The 22,032-nt window shown below is 43.6% G+C and overlaps 1 protein-coding gene across 1 annotated transcript in view; it reads left to right on the top strand.

Annotated features, from left to right (window-relative positions):
• Positions 1-21,476, top strand: part of med13a (mediator complex subunit 13a) — a 63,014-nt gene extending 41,538 nt beyond the window's left edge. The window contains exons 9-30 of the mRNA XM_026372870.2: positions 1,107-1,856; positions 3,027-3,243; positions 5,397-5,427; positions 5,877-5,998; positions 6,381-6,471; positions 7,270-7,481; positions 8,032-8,228; positions 10,238-11,160; positions 11,499-11,666; positions 12,221-12,444; positions 12,832-13,021; positions 13,324-13,726; positions 14,318-14,549; positions 15,348-15,539; positions 16,238-16,461; positions 16,981-17,123; positions 17,267-17,425; positions 18,323-18,511; positions 19,044-19,180; positions 19,281-19,445; positions 19,811-19,911; positions 20,348-21,476. Coding sequence (XP_026228655.1) covers positions 1,107-1,856; positions 3,027-3,243; positions 5,397-5,427; positions 5,877-5,998; positions 6,381-6,471; positions 7,270-7,481; positions 8,032-8,228; positions 10,238-11,160; positions 11,499-11,666; positions 12,221-12,444; positions 12,832-13,021; positions 13,324-13,726; positions 14,318-14,549; positions 15,348-15,539; positions 16,238-16,461; positions 16,981-17,123; positions 17,267-17,425; positions 18,323-18,511; positions 19,044-19,180; positions 19,281-19,445; positions 19,811-19,911; positions 20,348-20,480 — 5,203 coding nt within the window. The 3' untranslated portion in view covers positions 20,481-21,476. The remainder of the gene's footprint in view (positions 1-1,106; positions 1,857-3,026; positions 3,244-5,396; positions 5,428-5,876; positions 5,999-6,380; positions 6,472-7,269; positions 7,482-8,031; positions 8,229-10,237; positions 11,161-11,498; positions 11,667-12,220; positions 12,445-12,831; positions 13,022-13,323; positions 13,727-14,317; positions 14,550-15,347; positions 15,540-16,237; positions 16,462-16,980; positions 17,124-17,266; positions 17,426-18,322; positions 18,512-19,043; positions 19,181-19,280; positions 19,446-19,810; positions 19,912-20,347) is intronic.
• The last annotated feature ends 556 nt before the right edge of the window (positions 21,477-22,032 follow it).

Raw genomic sequence — 22,032 nt, 5'->3', positions numbered from 1 at the left:
ATTAATGCCCATCTTTGGAGCCTCATCTTTGAGTTAAACAGCAGATCATTTGTCCTGGTTTTCAGCTTTTCATCCGTCTCCACCAACCAGCTGTTGCACTTACAAGAGCACCAGTCTGTGCCATTCACTGGCCTTCGCAGTTTTGCAGTGATGCAGTGATTTTTGTGAGCATTAGAACTTGTACAAATGCATGTAAAATTCTGTAAGGGGAATCCGTGCACCAGGAATTTTTTTTCCCGCCTAGCCAGGGAGAGCTGACTTGGACCGTAGACGAGAGCAAAGTGGATTGGACCAGTCAGCTGGATCATGTTAATTTGTTGGAAGCCACCCAGTACTTTGGCGACACAGAAATGGGAGGCCGTGTCTATTGCCAGTTTTAAAGGCCATCAGCATTGTTTTTTAGATTAAAGCCTCCTGTATGTGTCTATTTAATGGTGTTTACCCTAGCCATTAAAGAGGAACACTTCTGTCATCTACACCTAATAATGTGCAAACACAACAGTAGGCTATGTAGTGACCTGACAGCTGAGAGGCTCATGAAACTGCCATTTTGACCTGAGACAATGACACACATGGGCATAGAATAGAGGTTTTTTCAGTGTACTGGAAGGATTGCTGCTCGACTCTCAGCAGGTTAGGTGGTCACAGAACAGGTGGTCAGCAGCCTATTATTTGTTCCTATTTATAAATCGCTGTAGTTTTTTTGTTTTTCTTCCAAATTTTGAAAAAGTACGATGAAAGTACATTTCTAAGTGTGTGTTAAGATGGACAGTCACTAAAAATATAAATGAGGAGAAACATTTGTTAATGCGTTGCTGCATTTTTAAGCAACTTCATTGTTATCTGATGTGTTTGTATTGTTAATTGATGTGAGATCCAGTAGTGCAGCTGCCATGATGCAGCAGTGAGCACTTTAGGTAATTGATGTTTTCCAGAAGAAAGCAATATGAGGTTTTAGAGAGCTGCACATGATCTCTGTGCATCAACATGAAATATGTGCATCTTCATGCTTTGATAGACTGTGTGTGCTTCTGCTCCTTTCTTGTCTTGTGTCAGTGGTGCCTCATAGTCTTAGCATATTTCCCTGTTTGTCATCTCCCCTGCAGATACAAATCAATGAAGCAGCGAACAGGCAGCACCACAGGCCAAGCTCCGTCATCAGGCCAGCCTTCCCAGCCTCCTACTAAGCACAAAGCTGGAGGAGAGAAGCCAGAGAAAGGTGACAAGCAGCAAAAAAGACCACAGACACCCTTTCATCATCGCAGCCTGACTAGTGATGAGACCTCAATAGAAACCGAGGCAGCAGCCGGCCAAAGGTTGGCCATGAGGGGCCAGGATGGAGGAAGATTCCCTAGTATTCGCTCAGCAGAAGTGTCTGCCATCCAAAAAGCCCCCCAGCTCCACAGTGGGACAGTCAGTGCTGGACCATCTGAACAGGCCAACTCCCCCCAACCACCACCACTTAGCCCCCACCCCTGCGAGCGTAGCGAAGAGTCAGGGGAAGGCATGAAGAACCCTTCAACTCCCAACAGCCAACACTTTTATCAGCCACCTCCAGAGCCTTGCCTGGTAAAGGGTGGTGGCGATGAGCTCGGAGGGACAGAGGGTCTCAATCAGCACTTCCATTCCCATCACCCCCACCCGCGCCCTGCAGCCTCGGCCTACTCGGAGCCTCCTGAGCCCACTGTGTATGTGGGCGCTGCTGTCAACGTGGAGGAGGACAGCTCCCACGCTCCATGGAGGTTATTCAACCTTCCCCGCAGGAAAGAAGCCGAGCTGCCCACGCCACTGCTGCCAGGGGACAAGCTGAGGGACGAGACCTCTGCGTCACAAGACAACATAGTCTCAATCACAGAGTGAGTGACACCTGCCAGTCACTATTCAATGCCCCCTCTCTCACTCACACACACACTCTTACACATTCACTGTATACTGGCTAAGCAGGCATCCAAAGGCTTCTAACACTCCTATTGTTACAGAGGCCCTGGGTCACTTTGGAGCAGTTGGCAAAAAAAATTGATTTTAAAGAGTAGGGAAACAAAACACAATTTCTTGCTCTTCTCTTTCTCAGGTCACCCCACTTTAGCCCCCCCTCACTCATTTCTTAGTGTCAGAATGTTTGGCACTTAGCTGCACACTGCATGCTAATGTTTCGCTATGTGCCCTTTTGACATCACCAACGTGCAAGGCCATTCCTACACACACTCGCATAAAGACACAGGCACACGCAAACACTTAGAGCTGGAAAGAGGAGAAGTGATGTAGGATAAGATAAAGATAGATAAAGATGAACCTCTGCTATTGTTGCAGAATTTCGGCTGATAGAAATACTGTCTGCTGGTTATCAGTTTGGCATGCATTGCAAAAAGGCTGTACCAAGAGGAAGCTGCTAGCAAGGCAGGGGATCACAGATGGACAGAATATGGGGGTTTGTCCTTTGTGAATGCAGGCAGGGGTGACCAGCAGGCTGCAGGGTTGCCCTAGAAGGAATTATTGGTGAGGTTAAGCAATCCCAAGGGTCCACCACTTGGATGGGCTATTCTAGTAAGCTGTAATCCTCCCAACCCTGAATGGTGGATAATCTGCGGGTCAGGCCGCTGCACACCATCACCTCACATCAGAGCTGGACAGGCATGACGGGAGAACAGAAGTACAGAGAACTGTTGGAGGCAGTGGAAGGGAGGGATAACACATACAGTTGGATCAGTCCCTGCTGTGCTGCTGAGCAGCCACAGGTTTTCTTGTTCTGCTTCTTCTTTCCCTTTTCTGTTACACGTGAAGAACAAGTAGTCTACAGTCATAGCAACAGTTGATAAACAGATCTTTATCTTTTAAGTCAGTACACTATAACTATAAATCTAAAGAGAGGTGAACGTTGACATGAAAATATCAGGCAGCACCAGGTTAACACAGAGCAGGAGAGGAAATCTTCCAATAATTCACCCTAAGAATAAATAGTTGGTATAGATGATCTGTTAACTGTAAATCTCTGAGTCCTCACCTTTTTTACATTTTCCTCTTCCCAGGGTAATGTCCACATCTAAATTGTCACTGAAGGTGTCTGAAGAACGTGTTCAGATGTATCAAGCCAGGAGAAACCAGTACCTATCTGCTGCCATAACTGATGGAGATCACGAGCCAGAAGTGGACCCCTATGCCTTCGAGGAAGGAGATGTCAAGTTCACTTTCTCCAACAAGAAGGATAAAGCAGGCGGGGAGCGGGAGCCAGGAAAAAAACATAAGGTAAGAGAAGTCAATAGGTGTGTATGAGTATTTCTTAGTGCAAGTTGTCCCGGTCATACAGGTTTTAATGAATGTGAACCCCAAAAACACCAGTTATGTGTAGATTATCACTAGATTTTAGGCACCATGAAGTGTCTTGGATTAAGACGATAGTAACATAACTCATGTTATGGTGGGGTATTATGGGGTATTGAGCTGCTTTGATTCTGGTTTTCAACCACGCTCCGTTAGATTCAAAACAAAAAAGGCAATGACGGTTAACAGTTACCAAATGTTACATGGCGTGAGTGCTTTCTGAAAGGCAGCAAAGAGTGTAACCACTTGATCCATACCTTCCTCCTAGATGCCCAGGGTAAAAACTGCACAAGAGGGCTGATTTTAAGATCTAGGAGCAGGCGAGGTAGAAAATAGGCCATCAGCATAAAATATCAGTGCAACCACTTTGCACATACATCCGCTTTCACTGCCCAAATGTAACTGAACAGGAAGCAATCCCTGAATCCCCATTGTTAGTTGATCCCAAAGGAACACCAAATAGTTAGCCTGTCCAATTTCCTTTTAAGTTATGTTTTTCCCATCTGATCTGCCCTCTCTCTGCTTCTACCTCTAACTGTTCTCCTCTGCTCTGCCTCTGTTTCTGGGATTTCTGGCTCTGGTTCCAGACAAGGGCCACCTGTTAGCTGTGAATTGCCCCCAGCATTGAAAAGGAGTATGTGCGTGTGTGCGTGCGTGTGTGTGTCCTGGTCTGCATATTTGCAGATTTCAGGCTTTTTGGAGCCTGGAGTCGAACTGCATCAACAAACCTGGCTCACTGAACCATTAAGCTTAAAATGCACACTCAAATATTTTCCTTCTCCTCTGTCTGCTGAAGGCCCTGCTGCACGCCCCCGGTCTGTGTTGGACTGAAGGGGTGAACGCAGCTCTCAGTGGAGTGCAGAGTCCCTGAAGAGCAGTCTGTGCAATGGAGCCCTGCAACAATCTGTCTGCTTTGTGTGGTGTATGTGTATCTCCCATGGGGGCTTGTGGGTGTGCTTGTGTGTGCAGACATGTGGGGGGGGTCCCCTTTCCTCCTCGATTTTTGCTTTAGCTTAATAACTTTGTCATTGGCTCATTTCTGCACCTCCAAGATACCCTTGATAAACTTAGTATATTAGTAACAAATGTAGAGATTTCTGTAAATAATCGTAACCATTTGGCCTCTTTTATGTGAGTTGATTATTAAAGCACATATCGTGGCCACTGTGAAACCTTTAACCTGGACAGTTGTCAACTCTTCTCCATGTGACGCATGCTGTCATCTGATCTCTGGGCCATTGTACAAAAACTTTCTGAATTTAGTTTAAGTCAAAGTCCTAGAAGACTGTGATGGGGTGCTTTTACACAGGCATTATTTGAGTTTCACAAGGTTTTGCATTAGTCGTAGGAAGTTACTGCATCATTACCATCATTATAGATTGTGGCCTTGGTGCGGATGTAGAGTTTTGCTTTGGACAGGCCCTTTAAGGTGTGAGTAATGAAATCAGTGGTTAGGACATAACATTCTTGTTTCCCAGCTACAACTGTTCTGCACACAGTGTACACCCAACTGTTCATGGGACACACACACAGAGAGAGAGAGAGAGAGAGACAGAACTCCAGCCCAGATATTAATGCTTGAGTGGGAGCCCAAGAAGCCAGTCCTAGGATCATGATTACACCGTGTTCCACACTGGAAATGTCATTTGCCACAGCAGAAGCAAACAGTCCTTTATAGTTTATTTATTTTCTTTGATTGGACAAAGTGACCTTGTTGAAAGCTCTGTCCGGCTCCTTGATTGCAGATATTTTTATGTATTTCCGTATTCTGTTTTTATTCCAACTCGGTTCCACTTACATTTCGATGTATACTTCTTAATAACAGGTAAAGGTAAAGGATTTTATTCACCGTGAGACCTTGGCTAGCATTGTACTATCGACTCACATCCTGTTATTAAAAACAGAAAGATTCATCAACCAAGGATAAGATTTTTTTTTTTTTTTTGAAACTATTTATCTTTCCATAAATTTTTAGAATCATTGGAATAGTCACAGTTTGACAGATCTCTCTGGTGCTGTGTGTATGTTGATGCTATTAGTCTTCTGTATTAACCATGCTGTCGTTCTTGTCCTCCCAGGGTGAAGATGGAGGGACATGTCCATCAGATGGTAGGGAATCAATTTATTTCCTCACACACCTACTGCAACCTTGAGAAAACCTTGACAGTGAAGCCAAAGTGTACGTGTTACATTATGGAGGTCATTCAGATCCAAGGAAGCGGCATAATGAATAAAACATGTCAGTTACACTTTAATTTAGTCTTGCCTTTATGTCCATAAGAACTACATTATTCACTGAATAAGAAGCATTCAGTTTCACTAATTTTTTATTTAAATCTCATATAACACATTTGTCATGCCACAAGTATTTCAGTAATTGAATTTGGAAGAAAAATCTTTTTCCTGTCTTGATTAAATACAGTGAGGCCAATCAGTATAGCTATTAGCTGTTAGCATAAAAATAGCTTGAAGCTACATTCTTATATTTCATTGACTCGAAACCCCAAAAACATGTTAATATTAACATTAGGTGTGTGCTTGTGTATTTGTGTCTGCAGATGCTCAGCGGGCAGCTGCTCACAACCGCATCGCTTCTACCAGCCTGATCCATGTGACAGACCTGGTGGTGTCCATCAAGGACCTGGACAACCTCTTCAACTCAGACGAAGATGATCTGGCGGTCAGTTGAGACCTTGGCCCACACTGCAATGAATGTCTCATTACACAGGGTGTGATCTGGCACACTCTGTGTGTGTGTCTGTGTCTGTGTGTGTGTGTGTGTCTGTGTCTGTGTCTGTGTGTGTGTGTGCTTGTGTGTGTTTTTTACTGGCGACCACCTGCCAGAGCAGAACAGTCAGCTCATAATTGGCTGACAACTTTAAGTACCTACTGATGATGTCATGTGTGATAGTGATCTCGAGGTTGCAGGTTTTTGAAATATAACAGGATTGGAAATAGAGCTGTATTATGAACTAACATTTTGAGTTATCAAAATCACCCGGTGCTAAAATACTCACTAATTTATTTCATTTGTTTATTTATTTACGTCTTTAAATCCACAGCCTGGTTCCAGGCGACCGGTGAATGGAACAGAAGAAAAATTTGGCAGCAAGGAACCAAAGCCATCCACTTTGGACCCAGTATCCTGCATTAGTATGTATCTCAGCATCTGTCTCTACATATCTCTTCTCTCTCATTTCCCTGAACACTGATATTCCTGAAGTGTTCATCTAGAATCAGATTAATCACACCTGTGAGATTCTTAAATTAAGAATCGTTACTGAGATCTTGCCAGAAGCCACTTGAGTTTTAACTGTAGTATTCTTCCTGCACATTTGCCTTTGCCACCTAGTGGTAGCAAAGGCAAATGTGAATATAGCCATAATTATCCCCAGTGCATCAGTGTTTGGCTCATAACTGACATCCTAAAGGCCAGTTCATACTTTCCACTGCTACAGTATCTGACAAAATGTAAACCTTCATCAGCTCCTAAGTCTGTGAGGGTCAGGACAGAATCAATGTTGGATGTCTGTGCTGCTCAAAACTGTGTTTACACACGTACCGTAAACAGTTGCAGTGCACCAAAAGTAAATTAGAAAAGTACACTTCTGTCATTCATTAAAGGTAGAGTTTATTCTAACATCCTTTACACTGGTCATGTGAAGCTTTTTTAATTGTGTTAGTAGCCATACTGATGGTACGATATGAAAATATTCTATTTCTTTACTCGATGTAGCATGTGTTGAACACTGGTGTGCATGTCTGTCTGAGGACCTTTAATGATCCTGTAGCTGCTGTCTTGTTATCTTCTGCAAAACCTTACTGCAGGCAATAACAGTAACCATTAAACATATGAACTATATGTACAGTGGTGGATGTTGATGTTACTCTCAGTCCTCCTCACACTATATTCCAAGCGCTTCATATTGTGATGTTTCTCTCTCCTGCCAGGTTCAGCAGACTTACACCAGATGTTTCCCACGCCTCCCTCACTGGAGCAGCATATCATGGGCTACTCGCCTATGAACATGTGCAGCAAGGAATATGGCAGCATGGAGCCCAACCCAGGCATGACCACACTGGATGGCACCTCATCTCTGGGTGGTCACTTCAGGATTGAGGTGGAGGAAAGTTTCTGCAGCCCCAAGCCATCTGAGATCAAGGTGGGCCTAGACTCAGTAAAGCTGTCAGGTGCTATTGCAGGATCATTTACAGTCAACTGAACCAGAAAGTGAAATTTACTGCTACCACAACCAGTAGTTGTTATAAGTCAAAGTGATCCAGTTTATTGGAGGATAGATTTTCTTTATTGTACTTGTGTTGAGGCAGGATATGTGGTCAGAGACTGCCATTCTGATTAGGGATCCAGGGTTTATTTCCACTGCTAAGTAGCTGAAGTACCAAAGTAAACACCAATTCCTGACTAGTTCTTGCGCCCTTCTACAATATACACAAAGATAATATTTTCTGCTTTAGTTACCCACGGATACAGCCATCTGTATCCATGGGTAAACTGCTAACGTGAACAGTTCACAGCTAATTTGGTGCACTTTTTACTGACTGTAAATCACCATGAGTAGATAATGTCACTGCATTTCTGTGGCATGCATTAACTCCAAACAGAAAACATAAATTTAGGTTTAATGTTACTTATAAATACTTTCTAGAGATCATTTCTACTTTACTATGCTTTATTTCCTGTTTATCTTTCAGGACTACTCATTTGTGTACAAGCCGGATCTATGCCAGGTCTTTGTAGGCTGCTCCATGTTTGCTCCTCTGAAAACATTACCCAGCCAGTGTCTCCCACCTATCAAAATGCCAGAGGATTGCAGCTACAGACCAAGCTGGACCATGGGCCGGGAGATGCTCAACCCTACGCCTGTCATGACCTTCCTCAACAAAGATAGGTATGCCACTGTAATAGATTCCTTCACATTATTTCCATTATGTGGATAGATTTCATCCCAGCATGTCGGAGTTTCTGAAGTCTGTGTAAATTATTCAGATTTTTTTTTGCCTGTTTATAACTTATCATGATGTTCTGGGCAGGACGTTGCTGAGGCATTCTAATTTAGATTTGCAGAAAACATGGCAAGGCTGTGGTGGCTGGTCTGTGTTTTGTGTGCACGGAAGCATATACTCATACTCTGCTCACTTTCTGTCCACACACCCTCTGGTCTCTCCCTGGACAGCCCTTTAGCAGGCTGCTCAATTTCACATGCATGACCGCCTCAGCAGGGAAATGAGTGTAAAAGGCTTTCTTGGTTGAAGATATCACTGGTGTGGTGAGATGAGGCCCCCACAGTGGCTCCATGCGCTCTTCAGTGCTCAGCTTCTCTGAGTCTCTTGTATGTCCGTCACAGTCACTCATAACTACACATACTGTAGATAAACATCTGCTACTGTCCATGCACATAGGACGCTGAGTTGATCAGGACAATCTCCAAACTTTCGCTAATCTCTGTTAAGGGCAGTTCAGGCTTATTAAATTTATTTGGACCTACATTTATTATACCCATGTATTGCACTGAACTGGGAACATGATATCTGTCAGGATCATAAAACAAATAGGTTTCATTGATCTGTATCTAATCCTGCAAATCTGCATCTTGCAATGATGCACTTCTTATTTGGGTTTTTGAACGATGCCAAACTGACTTTGTGTGCTCAGCTGAATTGAAATGTATAAAATGCATTATGAACCCTTTGAACTAATAAACCACTGGAGCAAATCCCAAAAAGCACAGTTTATGTAGCAGCTTCAGGGTCAGCTGGAAACATCAGAATTTTCTAATAGAAAAAAAAACAAAAATCAGTGCAACTGTGGAGCGCTCCTTTTTACCTGATTAAGACTATTTTTGGAACATTTATCTTTTTATTAGAGTACAGTGAAGCGTGACGGAAAATGTGGAGCAGACAAAGCAACAAATGTGGTCACTTTTAATAACTGTAATATGACTAGGGCGCATTATTTTCTTGTAAGAGAGAGGTGTCTACACTTAGCTAAACTTGGCCAGTGTCTTTCAGAGTCACGGGTCCTCATAATGTGCTGGCGCTGTCTTTGCATCAGCATTCCATCTTGAACGTGCCCTGGCTGCAGGAGAGTGTGTTCACTGAGTGCTGGGACTGCCTTGTAGTGGATCTGTGCCAGGAGTTCCCCACATAAAGCAAGGGGCACGATGTGCCCACCTTTTCCTTCCTCCCCCCTCCCCTGCCCCTCTCTCCCTCCTCTCCTCTCACACACTCTCTGACTGCTTCCTCACAGTTGCTTGCCAGCCCAAAAATAAACCTTACCTCAGAGGGATGCTTGTTGAAGTGTTTATTGAATGTCTGTCTTCCTCCTACTGCTTCTTTTCGCTACCAGTTTTTCTCTCTCTCGCGCGCTCTCTCTCTCTGTCCCTCTCTCTCTCTCTCCCTCTCTTTGCATTCTTGTTCAATCATGTGTAAACATGTGTGCCGTTTAAGCCCACCCTGCATTCCATTGGTAGTAAATGTGGTTTGCTGTCTTCTTACTCAAAAACTCTTTACAAAATTAAGTCAGTTGGACAACGATATGTTATTTGAAGCAGCATACTGAACAAAAGAGAAAACAAGTATGTGCCAGTGCAGGGCATCTGCGGTATTTCTATGCCACTATGAGACATCAGGAGATGTACTGTACTGTACATCTAATAAAATTTGAAATGTTCTTTTTTAGTGTTCTGAAGCTGGGATTTGAATATTCATTAACTGTCTAACAGAGATTCTTTTCCTCAGTGTGTCCATGTGGCCTTGTTGAGGCTTGCAGTAATCCTCTTAAGAACTCCTTTACGACCCTTGGCCCCACTTTAAAACTATAACATGTGCCACCATTAGCACCCTCAGAAATACTCTGATGCCCTCTCTGATTCATGTCCTTACATCTTTCTGTTTTCAGTAACATCCCCAGCGTGGGCAGCACCATGGACCAGGACTACAGCCAGACCTACACCCCCCAGACCCATACGCCCTTCATGTCAAACAGTGCTCCACCAAGTAACAGTGGCGCGGGCATCCTGCCTTCACCCGCGACCCCGCGTTTCTCTGCCCCCACCCCACGTACGCCACGCACCCCACGCACACCTCGGGGCCCTTCCAGTGTTCAGGGCTCACTTAAGTACGAGAACTCTGAACTGTACTCACCAGCTTCCACCCCTTCCACCTGCCGACCGTTGAACTCGGTTGAGCCAGCCACAGTACCCTCCATTCCAGAAGCCCACAGTCTCTATGTCACCCTCATCCTCTCCGAATCAGTCATGAACCTCTTCAAGGACTGCAACTTCGACAGCTGCTGCATCTGTGTGTGTAACATGAACATAAAAGGAGCTGACGTGGGCGTGTACCTGAGCGACCCTATTGGTGAGGCCCAGGAGCCCTGCAGCTGCGGTTTTAGCTCCGTCGTTAACCGACGCTACGGGAACGGCTCAGGCCTCTTCCTTGAAGACGAGCTGGATATCATCGGCCGTGGTTCAGACATTAGCAGAGAGGCAGAAAAGCGCTTTGAGGAGCTGCGACTCTCCTCGCTGGAGAGAACTGGAGGTGGAAGGAGTGACCGTGTACCAGAAGAACTGATTCTTCTACTGCAGGACCAGTGTACCAACCCTTTTTCACCCATTTCTGTCCTGGAGCAAGATGTGGTGACACGGGGGCCAAGCGGGGCCCCTGTACCACCCTGTGTGAGGGTGGATGAAAGAGATTACCGCAGCGACTGCTACATGGCCCTGGAGCATGGCAGGCAGTTCATGGACAACATGTCAGGTGGCAAGGTGGATGAGGCACAGGTCAAGAGCACCTGCCTGCATCACTGGGGTAAACAAAACGGTGAGAAGTAACCTTGTGTTTGAGTTAAAAGTCAGTGTTTATTTAACCATAAACATTGCTGTAATCATAATTTGTATGTATCATTTATTTTTAAATCAAAACTAGGTTAAATCATCATTTACTAGTGGTGGAAGAAATGGCATTAATTTCATTAATTAATATGAAGCATTTAGTTTTATTGGTCCTAATAGTTGTATACTGATGAGTATAAGTAAAGCTAAACTAAGATTTAGGATAGGACTAAAAGATACGTTCAGAAGACTGGCATGTTTCTTCTTTTTGCAAGCAGCGTGTTGTGATTTATCATCAGTTTTCCCATTTACTTATCTGCTCTCCAGCAGTGGACGTGAGCGCGCTATGTTCTCAGGATGTCTTGCGGGTGCTCATGTCCCTCCAGCCCGTACTCCAGGACGCAATCCAAAAGAAAAGGACGGTGCGGTCGTGGGGGGTTCAAGGTCCTCTCACCTGGCAACAGTTCCATAAGATGGCTGGACGTGGCTCTTACGGTAAAGCTGGGACAAGCTGGGGAAATTAAATACGCAGTTTAGTGTGACTGTATTAAAAACTAGATATCGCTGAGTAAGCGTTTTCTGTGACATATACAGTGGAGATGACAGACACTGTTTGAAAAACAAAGCACAAAATACCCAGCTTTATGTGTTGTGCTTAAAAAATATTTCTTTTTTTAGAGAAAAATAAAATCACTTGTCAAATCCAAGTTCTAACTGGGACTGTGATGACAGCATGTGGTGTTTATGTGTGTGACATTTTGGGATGTGTGTGCCTGGAAGCAGACAAAACTCAGGGTGTTGTCAGATCAATAGGCAGCGTGGTCCCACTGCTGTGGTCCAGATGTCAGCTCTGTTGGGAGGAGCTGTCAGATTGTTTGGTGACCTCACACGCTGATGCACAGTTGAGGGCAGAGAGAAGAGAGAGGGGAGCTGACACTGTACCTGTTAACACCACTGGCTCACTGTTCTTTCTTCCTTTTTGTTTCTGTCTAACCTTCCATTTGTTCTTGTTTTTTTTTTTTTTTCTTCCCTCCATCTCACTCCCACAGGCACAGACGAGTCCCCAGAACCACTGCCCATCCCCACCTTTCTGGTTGGTTATGAGTATGACTTTGTGGTACTGTCTCCCTTTGGTCTGCCATACTGGGAGAAACTGTTGCTGGAACCCTTTGGCTCCCAAAGGGACGTTGGATACCTGGTGGTTTGCCCTGACAATGAGGCGATGCTCAGTGGCGCCAAGACCTTCTTTAGAGACCTCACAGCTGTCTATGAGGTAGAGACACTGAAAAAGGTTGAAAAACCTTCAATGTCTGTTAAACTCAAAATGTAACTTTGCTTTTCTTATCTCCACCTCAGGTTTGGCAAATAATTATTACAGCCTTGAACTGTTTGTATAAGACTTTGAGTGATTATGACTATGATTTGTGCAATTATATAGACACATGGAGCTTTATACTTAGACAGAGTCATGTGTCAGGAAAAGGATGCTAAGAATGCTGGGTAAGGATAGTTAAAAGCGTGTAAGCAACAATGAATGCATACAAAGTTTAAAGTGAGTCTGGGCTACAAAGAGTTATTAAAGCAGTTCAAGTGTTGAAATGAATAATGAAAACTGTTACCAGTTCAAACACTGAAGTTTCTCTTCTCTGTGTCTCTACAGTCTTGTCGACTGGGACAGCATCGGCCCATTTCCAAAGGCTACCCTGATGGCATAGTCCTCGTTGGCGGCAATGGAGCCAAGAACCTTGTGGATCAGCCTGTCAGTGACTGGTTCCTCAAGGCTTCCAGTGGCAACAGCGACGCCTTCAATAAGCTCAAACTCTATGCACAAGTGTGCCGCCACAACCTTGGTATGTGCCATTTACAGCCTGCTGTGTACATGTGCATTTTTAATCCTTGGTTTTTCTGTAACATGAGGCTTCATTCACTCACTCTTTGTTGCTGAATTTCCACCTTCAATACCACTTGGTGTAGTTTATAAAAAGGCTAGCTTGAGAGCCTTGAATGCTTGAAAGAGAGTCTAGCTTTGAAATGTGACAGCAGAGTGATCATTGTAGGAGGAGGTCAAGTTGAAATAAGTATCTTTTTAAATTCTCCCAGCGTGGTTCATGTCGTCAATAAATGTTTTTTTTTTTTTTTTTCTCCACTGTAGCTCCATACCTCGCATCACAGCCACTGGACAGTTCTCTCCTCACACAGCCCAGTCCCCCTCCCTCATCCAGCCAGTCATTTTCTACACAGCTGTCTAGTTCCACCTCCAGCTCAGCCAGCCAGCAGGGCTCAGCGAACGCTGCAGGCTCCTCCGTTCCCAACAACAACGGCGGTTCTGGCTCCGTGTCATCCAACAGCCTGGTGACATCCTCAGGCCAGCCTGGCAGCGGGATGCCGGCTGCCAAGCCCAGCTCTTTCCCCCCCTTTGGGAGCATGGGCAGTCAGGGCCAGGGAAGTGGCCCCCAGAGTGGACAGCAGGGACAGCAGACTGGAACCCAGAATACTAGCACCTCAGGGGACAATTCCAGCAGTCAGGCCCAGGGACCCACTGAGCCACCTGAAAGGTACCGCAGGTCACACAAAGCTACCCACACATAGTCAACTCTGGAAAAACAGCAAAAAAAACATTTGTTGGTCGAAGAAGTGGAATAAAAGGCTCTTACCACTTTGACAATTTACATATATATATATATATATATATATATATATATATATATATATATATATATATATATATATATATATATACACACACACACACACACACACACACACACTGGATAATTACTGAAACAAGTTATTCAACCCTAACTGATGCAGTGAGTAGCTTCTTATCTCTGAAACAATGTTGGAAGACACATCCTGTGGTCGTGGAAAAGATGTATATGCAGCATAGTATACGTGTGTGTGTGTGTGTGTGAGAGTGTGTGTGTGAGTGTGTGTGTGAGTGTGAAATGTCCTGGACTGCTGTACAGTACATTAGTCCTTAAATAAAAACCAGCATTTCAGTACCGTCATCATTACATCATTAAAAATGTTTGGTTTTTCACACGTAACTCTGATGATCAGAAGCTGTGGACATTAACTATGAACTGAGCTGAGGACAAGACAAGTTTTTTAATACTATGTTTGTGCTGTTCCTGTGCTTTCTCCAGCACTTTGGAAAGAGAGAAGGTGGGTGTGCCCACAGATGGGGAGTCCCATGCCATCACATATCCACCTGCCATTGTTGTTTACATCGTGGATCCCTTTAGCTATGAGGAGGCAGACGGTGCTCCAGGCCCAGTGCCAGCCCACTCCAGTGTGTGGACGTTGGGTTTGCTCCGCTGCTACCTTGAAATGCTTCAGTTCCTGCCCCTCCAAATCCGCAATTCTATTTCCGTACAGGTAAGTCAAATTTCCAGAGCCATGTCTTTACAGCTGACCACTTTACATTTTTTATTCGTGACAGTATCTACATGAGCAAACACATTAAGTTTAAGTGTGTGTGAATTACTTGGTTACTGGACTATACCCAGTGGCATCGTCACTGACGTATCAATCTCCATCACAAATGGCAGATTGTTCATGATTACCAACTGAATGCTGTGTATTACCAGGAAAAAAACAGTGACACGGTGGTGGATCGTAGCAGACAACAGAAGGGCAGAGTTTCATGCTAGAGCACATTGTAGCTTTAGTTCAGTTAGGAAAACACTGAGCATTCATCCTGGAACTTACTCATTCCTTGTCATACCTACATAAAAGGAGTCTTAAGTATTTCTTAGTGTCGTGTAGTCTAACTTTCAGTGAACTGTAGATTAGTTTGTAAACCTGCTATTTTTAAGAACAGATAACACCAAATGAAAGAGACAGGACATCACTGAATGTACGATGCTTCTTCCACAGCAAAGAGTAGTGCAGCAGGTCAAACTGCTAAATCAGGCTTTGTACAACAGGTTATTTGGGCAGTGGAGGAAAGTGTTTTACTCACCAGGAGGTACAGTTTGCAATTCTACAGATGCTTCAGGTGTGGAATGAAACTTTGCATTAAGAGTCTAATTACTTCATATGCTTTTGTTCGTCTGTTTTGTCATTATTGTTTTTATGTGGTGACAAAAAAGGTATTGTAGTTCTGCTGTTTGTTTTTAATGTTTGTTTAGTTTTAATTGTTATTGTAAATAAAACCCCTACTTTTTATTGCAGATTGTGCCCTGCCAGTACCTGCTTCAGCCAGTGCGAGGTGAAGGCCGTCATATCTACGCCCAGCACCTCAAGTCTCTAGCGTTCTCTGTCTTTGCTCAATGTAGACGGCCACTGCCCATCTCCACCAACGTCAAGTCACTAACAGGCTTTGGCCCAGGCTTGGCCATTGACACTGCACTCAAGAGCCCAGAGGTAAATTCAACAAATAGCCAGGCTGTAAAAGTAGCCCTATATTTGATAGGCAAGCAAGCAGAGGCTAACACCGTGGGCCTAGCAGCAGTATTTCAGTTGCTTTTAGCTCTGCAGCCAGACATGACCCCGCCTGATATGACCCAGCCTTTTGCTCCTGCTGTGTTCTGTCTGCCACTGAAAAGAAAGAGTTTTTAGTGCTAACCATTCTCATAGTTTTTCTTACTGGAACAGGTCCAAGGGAACTTGTAACCCTCCGCTAGTCTAGAGTTTTCTTTCCATTATCTGCTTGGCTAACTCTGTGAGACCTCCATAATGGGATCTCATCTCCAGGTTTAGACAAAGAGGCACTTCAGATCAGGACCTAATTCAGTTGACTTCCTTCGTTGGAGCCAGCGCTACCTTTTAAACACAGTGACAAACCTTGAGCTGCCTTTCTGGGGATCCGGGATATAGATGGGGAGTGACACGAGGCCCAGCTTTGCTTGAAGGGATACTTAGAATGTAAACTCAGCAGATATTAGGATTGAAAGAAAGGATTTCCTGTGACGGTGAAAGTCGAGCAGTCTGTGTACAAACTGAGCATATTTGGAACATTTCCAGTTTTTTTTTTATTTATATTTTTTTTATTTATTTATTTTTTTTTCTGAACATGTATTTTAAATTATTTATCTTGACATCTTCACCTCACCAATTTTCAGAGGCCAGAGTGTCTGCGTCTATATACACCTCCATTCATCCTGGCACCAGTAAAGGACAAGCAGACGGAGCTCGGGGAGACATTTGGCGAAGCATCGCAGAAATACAATGTGCTGTTTGTAGGATACTGTCTGTCCCATGACCAACGATGGCTCCTGGCCACGTGCACTGACCTGTATGGTGAACTCCTTGAGACCTGCATCATCAGCATTGATGTTCCCAACAGGTAGGACCACTATGAATACTATATTAAGGAATTACGCAGAGCCAACATGAAATTTGTCATGAAGCAGTTCTACTGTAGCTACACAGCACAAAGTTTTGACATGTTACTCACTTGTTATGAAAATATTTGAGGATGACTTGAAAACTCTCAACTTCTGCCAATATCGCACATTCAGTCACAGCTGCACAACAGTTGTCTGTGCTCTTACAAAAGGTGTGTGGCAGCTGTCACTAAGTCTTACTATGAGTCTGCTCGATATCAAAACTGTGATTTCTGTGTCAATTTTGTCATGCTAGCTGTGAAATTACACTTTTCCCTGAAATATAAATTCCACTTAGGATAAGTGCATAGCTGCCAGTGAAGCATGATCTGCATGGGTCCACATTTTCCTCATAGGTGGTTGATCTTCATCAGAAAAGCTTGCACTCACAATATAATGTTTTTTTTAAATACTTTTGTCACTAACGGCACTTGATGAAAAGTGATTCTGACGTGTGTGTGTCCATGCACGTTCTACAGGGCACGGAGGAAAAAAGGCTCAGTTCGTCGGCTCGGCCTGCAGAAGCTGTGGGATTGGTGCTTAGGACTGGTGCAGATGACATCAGTCCCCTGGAGGGTGGTGATTGGCCGACTAGGCAGGATAGGGCACGGGGAGTTAAAAGGTGAGAATGACTGTCATGCTCAAATGCATTTCAGGACAGAAGACTTGAGCATTTAAAGCATTAAAACTGTTTTCCCTTTCATTCCCATAACCATTTGCACTTGTGGAATCATCCTCACTTGTTGTTTTGTCTGGATGCTGCAGACTGGAGTATTCTGCTGAGAGGGAGAAACCTCCAGTCACTGAGTCGCCGACTGAAGGAAATGTGTCGAATGTGCGGCATCTCTGCCTCAGATACTCCCAGCATCCTCAGCGTGTGCCTAGTTGCCATGGAACCCCAGGGATCCTTTATCATCATGCCAGGTACAATATGTGCACACGAGGAAGATTATAAATACACTTACTATCCTTTCCTAACATACAGTTCCCATCTGAGTAGCATTACTCTTCCAAGTAAGGCAGCGTTGATGTGTGTTCATGTCTGTCTGTGCCTGCCTGTGTGAGTGTGAGTGTGAGAGAGAGAGAGAGAGAGATTGATGGCAGCAGCATATTACAGTGTGTGTCCCCTCCTTGTCCAGAGCAGATTGATGGCAGGGAAGATCATGTACCTTTCTCTCATAAAGCACTACCTCTCAGATGCCCATTGATCTCAATGCGGTGTGATGGAGAGCCAGATCAATGGGTTTATCTTGGGAAATGAGTGGAGGATTGTCAGTGCATCATACCAGGATTGTGTTGAGCGACGCTTGGCTGAGGACATCTCCTTCCTAAAATGCTCTTCATGATGAAAGAGATTAGAAAGACAGTGTTAACATCAGATGTACAAACATGACGAACTATGACTACGTTTTTTTTGTTGTTGTTTTTTTACATTGTTGTAAAATATAGAACTTAGCGAGACACTAAATTGCACATTTTGATATGTTTTACAGTAATTATAATTCATTCATTTGCAGTCATTTCACTGACTTGGCGTGCGCTTGCACGCTCCTGTTAAAGATGTTGCTATTTTGTCACATGTAAAGCTGTCACTGCACTCAGCTAATATACAGCAAACTACAAATAAGTTGCAGTTATATTACGTATAGATTGAAGCAGGGTTTGTCTTTTGCAGAGTTACCGGTTTAAATAATAAGATAGAGAATTTGCTCAGAGACTAGTTAAATGATTTTGTGACAAAGATTCCTAGTTAGTTTCGTTCTGCCGAGCTGTGCCGTTTACTGACCTGTCACTCTCTCTTTCCTCTGTGCATCCCATCAGACTCAGTGTCAACCGGCTCAGTGTTTGGCCGAAGCACCACCCTGAACATGCAGACGTCCCAGCTGAGCACCCCACAGGACACCTCCTGCACCCACATCCTAGTTTTTCCCACCTCTGCCTTCGTCCAAGTGGCTAGCTCCAATTACACCAACATCGACCCCAACATCGACATTCTCAATGCCACCACAGGTCAGTAGCGCTCTTTCATCTATCTTGCTCTCATTCACTGGGATCCTCTTGTGTTTTTAAACCTGTGCGGCTCCTACAGCATCCTATTTGCTGGACCTTAAACAAACCCTCTGGTCTTCAAGGGAAATGCAGCAATTACTGTGGTTTCCTCTCTAATCTCTACTGTTTGTTTCCAAATTCTTCCTGTTTACTTTTCCAGTCTGTTATAAATCTGTGTTGCTGTGTGTGTGTGTGTGTGTGTGTGTGTGTGTGTGAATGTGTGTGTGAATGTGTGTGCTTGCATGGTTGGTATATTCAACCTATTGCGTTCGTGCAGACATATTTGTTGGCAGAAATATGAATTATGATCACCCACATTCTTTGAATTTCATTTTCTGACCCATACCATGCAGCTTACTACTGTATCACAAAAATACAGATTTTTGAGATCAGAAGGAGAAGAACATTTGTTTTTGAGCATTTCTTATGCTTGTCAGGGTTAAATCAACTTACCACTTCATAACCTGTTGAATTATTCTCCTGCTCTCCACAGATGGGTCAGACTCTATCTTTGACCTGCTGGACCAGGAGAACGAGTTGGTGGATCCAGACATCATCAACATTTCACCCACTACTTCACCAGTACACTCCCCTGGTTCTCATTACCACCACGGGGGTGATGGCAGTAAGGTGAGACGTGCACACCCACAGTCTGTCAAATGACTTTCAGTACAACTTGTTATTTGACACATGGAAACAGAGCTAACTTTGATTTCCCACGTTGTGGCAGGGCCAAAGTACGGATCGCATGGAGTCCCATGAGGAGGTTCCTAACCTCCTGCAACAGCCATTAGCCCTTGGTTACTTTGTCTCCACAGCTAAAGCCGGCCCGCTGCCTGACTGGTTCTGGTCAGCCTGTCCGCAGGCTCAGAACCAGTGTCCACTTTTCCTCAAGGTACCAAGTTCTTATGTGCCACATTTTTTGAGATAGTTTTTTATACAAGGACACAGCGACATAACTGTTTTGGTTCATACCATTATTAAATTGTAGGTTGGAGCACAAGAGGGTGAACTGTAGCAAGGCAACCACAGCAAACAAATTAGACATGTGGTAGTCTACTAAATGAGCACTAAAAACCACTTCACTGGTTTTAGTTTGGTTTGGTTTTTCCCTTGCTTTTGGAATTAGCTCCAGACTCAGTGCTGCTGTCTCTCTGCTGTGAAAAGAGCTGTAGTTATTCAGATGAGACGTAATAAAAGGTTAATAACTTCATTATAATGCTGCTGACACCACCTCTCCCCCTGTGCTCCCCCTCTCAGGCCTCTTTGCACCTCCACGTGTCTTCAGCGCAATCAGATGAACTACTGCACAGCAAACACTCCCACCCCCTCGACTCTAATCAGACCTCAGATGTACTCAGGTAAACAACACCAGAACACACTGCGCTGCACATGCACAAAACACTGTTTGCACCCTGTTGCGTTTCCAGGGTCATTTTTGTATTTGCAGACATTATTGAGAATAAAATGTTTTTTGGATACAAATGGTAACAAAGAACAATGACACATGTTTTAAGCTTATAATCATATGTATGCACTCAGTTTTTTATGTTTATGGGTTAATATTAGAAAAAGGAAATGATTTACCAAAATAAAGGAATCTTTATAAACTTATATCTTTAATCTTTATAAAGTATTTTTTTATTCAAATTTAACAGAACATATAATATGGAATTCAATATTCTGATGTTGAGATGCTTATGAAGTCTTTATAAATATACTTTTTTAAATAACTCTGCGTGCGAACTCTTATACTTATAACTTAACTTATAACTGTTATTTTGTATGCTTGGACAGATTTGTGCTGGAGCAGTACAACGCCCTCTCCTGGCTGACGTGTGACCCTGCCACACAGGACCGACGATCGTGTTTACCCATTCACTTTGTGGTGCTCAACCAGATGTACAACTTCATCATGAACATGTTGTAACCGACAGCCTGTTACAGAAGGGGTGTAGGGGAAACTTTTCACAGAAGAAGAAAGCCACAAGTCCAAGACTGAAGAAAACCACAAGGACCAGACCCAGACGCTGGATCCTTCACCAAGACGGGATAAGACGGCTGTTTTAAAGCTGAGACGGTCCTGTCCACCACGGCTGCTACAGTGTGGGACAGTCGTGCCGCTGTGATTCAAAGAAATGCTCATAGGGACAAGGGAATAAAGGGGGGGGGGGGGGGTAAACAGAAGTTGAATTGCAATTAATGAACGTGATAGTGACAGATTGGTTGTCATGGTTTGTAAGATGGCAGCACAGTCACTGGCCAGTCTGTATTGGAGAGACAAGTGTATCTGTGAAGTTAGTGGGAGAAAAGGGACGTATGTATTTAATCAAGGAAAGAAACTCAAGAATGGATCTTTGGTTTTAAGACGTGAAATTACTTTTTATTCCTTTGGATGAAATTGTATCCAAATGAAATGCCTGCATCTATCTTATTTATTGTAAGTTTTTAAATGTATAATTTGTCTTATTTGTTAACCTCTTTTATATATAAAAATGGAGAAGGTTTATATTGCCTTCCTGCTTTAAAGCAATTGGTCTAAGATATATGTAATCGTCTTAATTAAAAAAACAACCAGGAAAAAAATCCCAGAAAAATGAAGTCCCAGTAGGTTGCTTTTAGAGTATTATTTTTTGTAACGGAGACAGAATATTTGTATTGTCACAATGTACAGAAGAATTAGAGTGGAGAATTATGTTCCATGCCTTTAAGCATGAAGGACTTACAGCAAAGCTGTAGCTACAGAGGACTTGTACAGCAATGAACTTCACTGTGTTCAAAAGAGGTACATTGTTGTATATAGTATTTTATACCACACATTTAGACACAAAAACCAAACGGCAATATATATAAATAATTATATATGAATGCCATGCCAGCAGTTGGTGGTGTGGCTTCTGTTTTAGGAATAAAGTGTGTCAACATATATTCCTGTGCTTGTGTTTATTGCTTTGGGGAGGGGGAGCACCAGTAATGAAGTGGAAGAAGAACTATTGGCATCCCTTGGAAGTAGCTGACCTCAGGTTTGATTTTATTTACATTTTTTTTGGAAGAATACGAGCTAGACCATGAAGATGTGCCGTGTCCTCTCCAGCACATCCCTTTAATTTACTGTACCTCTCCTTACTCTGATTGGCTGAGTTCTGGCTCTTTTGGCACCACCACAATGTAACTGGTCTTATTTTTGATTGTGGATGAATACATTCAGTATTGAATAAAATCCCTGGAAATGTATTTTCACTTCAGTGCCATGTTTTCTTGTTGGGAAATCATGGTGTTTGGAGTAATATCCCCTGATACACAATAGATCCACAAGCTTGTTACCACACTGTGGGGAAGTTTGTCGTGTGACAGGCATTGAAATAACCCTCTAAATAATGGAGTGGGATATCTTACTGTTAAATTGCTGAGTTGCCCTGGGCTTGTGTAGTGACAGCCGGCAAATCAGTCTTGTGAGATTGTTCTGCTCGTTGCTGTCTTTG

The sequence above is a fragment of the Anabas testudineus genome, chromosome 14 (genome assembly GCF_900324465.2).
Source record: "Anabas testudineus chromosome 14, fAnaTes1.2, whole genome shotgun sequence".
NCBI lineage: Eukaryota > Metazoa > Chordata > Actinopteri > Anabantiformes > Anabantidae > Anabas > Anabas testudineus.
Note: the sequence above shows the minus strand (reverse complement) of the source record. Positions and strands in the feature narration are given on the sequence as shown.